A 5,248-nucleotide genomic window follows, 5' to 3' on the forward strand; every position below is an offset into this window, starting at 1 on the left:
CTTCCTTACTACTCTCCTTATTTCTTCATTTAAATTGTTTCGTTTCTCTTTTCCGTTTAATTTTTTTCTTTTTATCACAGGAGCCCATTCTCGACCGCTCTCGTTCCACACTTTGCAACAACGAACGTCGAGTTCCTCGTTGCTAGAACGATTGTTACATCGAATGGCGGATGATAAAATTATTCTAGGCGAATGAAAGAAAACAAAAAAAGAAGAAGAGATCTAAGATCGTCGCGAGTCGATCTTTACAACTCAAATAGAGAAACTTATTGTTAATACTATGGAACGTGATTGTTCCACCTTCGTTAAGAGTTATTTGTTTAAAGATTATGCTAAACGAACTTTTTCTTTTTATCATACGTCATTCATCGTCCTCACACCCCTATAAAAACACTCCGTGTCCCTAATTCACAACTGTCTGGAACAACACTGATCAACAAGAGACTGTGTGGTTCTCCAGTTAAAACATAAGGAATATTAATTGGTTAAATTGTTTTTTCTTCTTTTTTCTTTTATTTTAATTAAACACAAATATTAATGTCTCGCTTCTGTGCCGCTGTTCGACACGATCTCTCTCTCTCTCTCTCTCTCTCTCTCTCTCTCTCTCTCTCCCTTCGAGCCATGAATCTTTGAAATATTCAGGGGAAGGCAGCTGGAAAAGGAAATACGACGCTCGATAATCAGTCCTTGCGTTTCTCGTATACTCGCTTCCATTTAGGCCCTCGACGTTGAGACTGCTAACTCTTACATCACTGTGCTCCAAAATTCCATGGCAAATTTCGAGATTGAGACGTCTAATTTTTCTTCATACTTGGTGCAGTACAATTGGAACGGACTGTCATTCGTGATTTTAGTGGATGAACACATTTTTATTCAATTTTGCCAAGGAGCAGGAACGAGGATTGTTCAAGCGAAGAACATTCATTCTGTGTTTGATGATTGTGAAGGTTAGTACAATCTTGGGGTAGCCAAATAGTCCAACAACGACTACGTCCATTTATTTCAAAAATAATATAATTGAACTTTATATTACAAAATTCAAAAGGGAGCATCCACAATACAATCTTCAACCACACCAAACATACTCCTTTCAATTGGGACAGATTTTCATTCAACATTTCACTCCACTCAGTATCAACAGACTCTCTCCAACCTTACTACACCAAACTCTAAAAAAGAAACTTTCTCAAATCAATCAACCATCGTCTTCTATCTCGATCCTCCTCGGAGAACAGTGACGTACGAGGGCAAAGTAGCTCGTCAAGAGCAAATCGTACGATCCTAGAGCCGACCATGCCACTCGTCCTGAAGGCACGCTCGTCAGTCGTGAAAAGTCCCGGAAGTAAATCCTCTTCGCCTCTTCTTTGCATCTCTTGGACTCGTCCCAGGATCAAATAGAAGTCAATAAATCCCATGGACAATCTTCCAAGCACGAGACACACCTCGTTTAAAGGTGTTTTCGTTCCAATTTCTCGAAAGAAGAACGTGTCATCGTCCTGATGGATCAACGAGCACGCGTCTCATCATCGTTCTCTTCCTCTCTGTTTCGATTGGTCGAGCAACAGACTTGTATATCGTTTTAAAGGAATATTTTATTTACATCGTCCTGCACGCTGTCCCACGGGAACCACATGATCACAGCCACTCGGTGAGGCAGCCACCGAACCATATCACCACTATGGGCACGAGATACGACGTGAGGGCGCGGGAAAGCGACATCTTCGGTCTGCTCGCGCCACTGTCGACGCTGGACGTGCTGTTGTTGTTGCTGGAGCTCGTCTTCTGTTCCACGTCCATTCTGGGAGGCACAACTTCCGGATGAACAGCCGGGGGCGATTGCTTCGGGATTTCAGGTGGTGAAGACTTCGGCTCGTAGCCGGAACCTTCCTTGAAACCGTCCTCGTCGTCTGTGATCGGGTCTTGGTCTATGCTGTCCCCAGAACCACTTCCAGAACCGTTCCATTCAGTCTCTTCTGTAAATTAGAGTGCAAACGGGGGATTTTCAGCTGATCTTCATAGGTAGTCTAAGTACTAGGGAGAGGATCTTTTTGGAGATGAGGTTGGAGCTTTCTTGGAGATGTTTGCAGATGCGCAAACTGGAGGAGCGCAATGGAGGATTTGAGCTCTTCTTGGAGGTTTTCTTGAGTTTCTGATGATTTTGGGTTTGCAGATGTGTGAAAGGGCGCAGTGGAGGATTTGAGCTATTCTTGGAGATTTTCCTGAGGTTCTGATGATTTTGGGTTTGCAGATGTGTGGAAATGTGTAGTGGATGACTTGAACTCTTTTGGAAATGATTTTCTTAAACTTCTGAAGATCTTAGGTTGTGGAAGGTTGTATTGGAGTTTGTGGAAGAGTGCAATGGAGGATTTGATCTCTTCTGGGAGGTTTCCTTGCTAATTTTCTGATAATTTTGGGTTTGCATATGTGTGGAAGAGTGCAGTGGAGGATTTGAGCTCTTCTTGAAGACGTTTTCTTCAGGTTCTGATGATTTTTGATTTGTAGATGTCTGGAAGAGTGCAATGGGAGAATTTGAGAGCTCTTCTTGATGTTTTCTCGAAGTTCGGATGATTTTAGGTTTGTAGAAGTGTGGAAGGTTGTGGTTGAGTTTGTGGAGGTTTTGGAGCTTTTTTTGAAGGTTTTCTTGAGGTTCAGGTGATTTTTGATTTGCAGATGTATGGTAGATTATGTTGGAATTTATGGAAGAGAATGTTCTGTTGGTTTTCGTTAGGTTTCAATGCTACAATTGATATTTATGAAGGATATGAAGTTAGTAGTAGAGTGTAATCTAGGTCTTCAACTCCTCCTGTATATACACATTTCTTGATAAAGTTAATAAAAAGAATATAGCAAAAAATTTGAATACGTAAAATCCTTGGACATACAGAGATCAAATGCTTTCTTTAAATTTTTCCAAGTAACATTTAATTTTCTAATTACGTTAGTTAGTAACCTTGGAAATAAACATAATGTTTGAGCCTCCAATTGGGATTAGGACAATCGTTAAAGCAAATACTCGAAGAAAATTACTTTCACGACTATCGTTTTCTGCGACCAGAAACTCGAGATAAGATAATCAAGCCGTTACAGTAGCCTGATAATTTACCTTTCTCGTCACGTTTTCATTCCTATAATTAGCCTCGCGAAACATTACTTGTCCTTTGAAATTCGCCATCAATGAGACGAAGTACAATAGAAACAGACATATCTATCTATTTATAAATTCTCTCTATATCAACACAACAGAAAAAAAACCTTGACAATTTGCAACTCAATACTAAGTGTCAATTGAAAAAAAAAAAATGAAAAAGAAGTAAACACCACTAGAAGCTGTTCGACGTAAATAAATAAATTTCTAGAATTCCTATTCTTCTTAGAAATAGAAACCAATTCGCTGATCAAACAGGTATTTCCAATTAATCAACTCATTGTTGAAATTCGCTTTCCACTTACACCGATATTGATTCTACGATTAAACCTATTGCTTGCACGTTCCGATTAAATCATACGCGCTTTTATCATAATATTGAACAGAATGTGGTAATTCTCTTAATACAAATTGAACCGTAACGAATTTCGTTACAATGGAATTCTTATTAAACGTTCGAGTTTAGAGTGTTAATTTCGATTGAGTACGGCGGTGATTGAATTGGATAGTAAGGTAGAACAAACATTAGGGAGGCAAATGGTTTACCTGTGTCTACCCAATCGACGTTCTGTCCGTTGAACGCGGACTTCAGTCTGTTTGTAATGGTCGTTAACGCGAAGATCTGGTCTCTGGCGACGGTTGGTCTTGGTCCGGAGCTACGTACTTCCGGATTCAATATTTGGGTCTCGCCGTTCGACGACACCGGGTAGATGTATCTGAAACAAAACGGAAGTAAAGATTTATTCAGGAAAACAAAACTTTCATACACGTCTGCAATTCATAGTTTCTAAATTTTTCAATGTTAGAAAGCTCTTCTAATTAATTGATCGCGAAAATAATTTAACATTTTACCGATCGGTAGCCTATTAATCGGCTTTTCGCCGCTAACATTTACCGACCGGTAGCCTATTAATCGGCTTTCTGCCGCCAACGCTTACCGACCGGTAGCCTATTAATCGCTTTTTTGCCGCCGACGCTTACCGACCGGTAGCCTACTAATTGGTTAAAATTTGATTTCACATTTCTACAGGTATAAGAAAAAGCGCATATATTTCCGCACGAGAGCCTAGAGTCTAAACAGAGCCGGTGTCAGAGATGTATCTGTGGCCGAGTGAGTGGTCGGAAGTGCGTGGTAGCCTATTAATCGCTTTTTTGCCGCCGACGTTTACCGACCGGTAGCCTACTAATTGGTTAAAATTTGATTTCACATTTCTACAGGTATAAGAAAAAGCGCATATATTCCCGCGTGATAGCCTAGAGTCTAAACAGAGCCGGTGTCAGAGATGTATCTGTGGCCGAGTGAGTGGTCGGAAGTGCGTAGGATGTTCAACCGCTACCGGTCGGTAAAGTAAACCAGACTACTGAACACTCGAAATTTTCAAGAAGCTCAAATTTAATAAAAACACAATTACGATTCACGAGCTCTCATTTTTTAAATGTGTCAAGCTTTTCCAATAAATTCAATCTCGAAAAATTTCGGCTCCATACAGAAACACATAGACGACTGAATACACCAAATTTCCAACAAGCTGAAATTTAATATAAAAGAAGTGATTTAACCTCTTGCGCTGGAAAGACGTGCCACGCACGTCGAGACGTTTTTGTCCCAGAATTTCCAACGACGTGTTGGACACGTCGGTCGTCGATTATCTTCTTTTATCACTTATGAGAAACTTTGTTGAAAGTTATAAAAAAATCTTTTTTTATTCAATGTATTATATATGGCACTTTTTAATGCTTATGTTTAATTTTGTAAGAAAAACATATAAGAAAAGAAGATGTAGAGTACAGTCTGTATTACAAGAGCGTGAACGCGATATTTTCGAAACCTGAAACTTTGCTTGCGTATAGCAAGTATTGCTTTGCAAGCAAGTATTAGTTTATTAGATGTACTTTCGATGTATAATTGAAACGATAGAAGTGGAAAAATAATAATAGCAACGTTACAAAGCCCAATATCGTTTTAGAATATAATAATGGCATGGGTGGGGTAGATCTACAAGATAATTACTTATCTTCTTTTTCACTGATGAGAAAATATGTAAAAAGTTATAAGAAAATATTTTTTTATTTAGTGGATATTGCACTTTTCAATGCATATGT

At 39.3% G+C, this 5,248-nt stretch overlaps 1 protein-coding gene across 1 annotated transcript in view; it reads right to left on the bottom strand.

The window, feature by feature from the left end:
- Positions 1-1,609: 1,609 nt before the first annotated feature.
- The window catches only part of LOC108575752 (glypican-6), a 26,701-nt gene continuing 23,062 nt past the window's right edge, over positions 1,610-5,248 (bottom strand). Inside the window, exons 6-7 of the mRNA XM_017938645.1 lie at positions 3,692-3,861; positions 1,610-1,973 (exon numbers count right to left, since the gene is read on the bottom strand). Coding sequence (XP_017794134.1) covers positions 1,636-1,973; positions 3,692-3,861 — 508 coding nt within the window. The 3' untranslated portion in view covers positions 1,610-1,635. The remainder of the gene's footprint in view (positions 1,974-3,691; positions 3,862-5,248) is intronic.

The sequence above is a fragment of the Habropoda laboriosa genome, unplaced genomic scaffold (assembly GCF_001263275.1).
Source record: "Habropoda laboriosa isolate 0110345459 unplaced genomic scaffold, ASM126327v1 scaffold323, whole genome shotgun sequence".
Classification (NCBI taxonomy): domain Eukaryota; kingdom Metazoa; phylum Arthropoda; class Insecta; order Hymenoptera; family Apidae; genus Habropoda; species Habropoda laboriosa.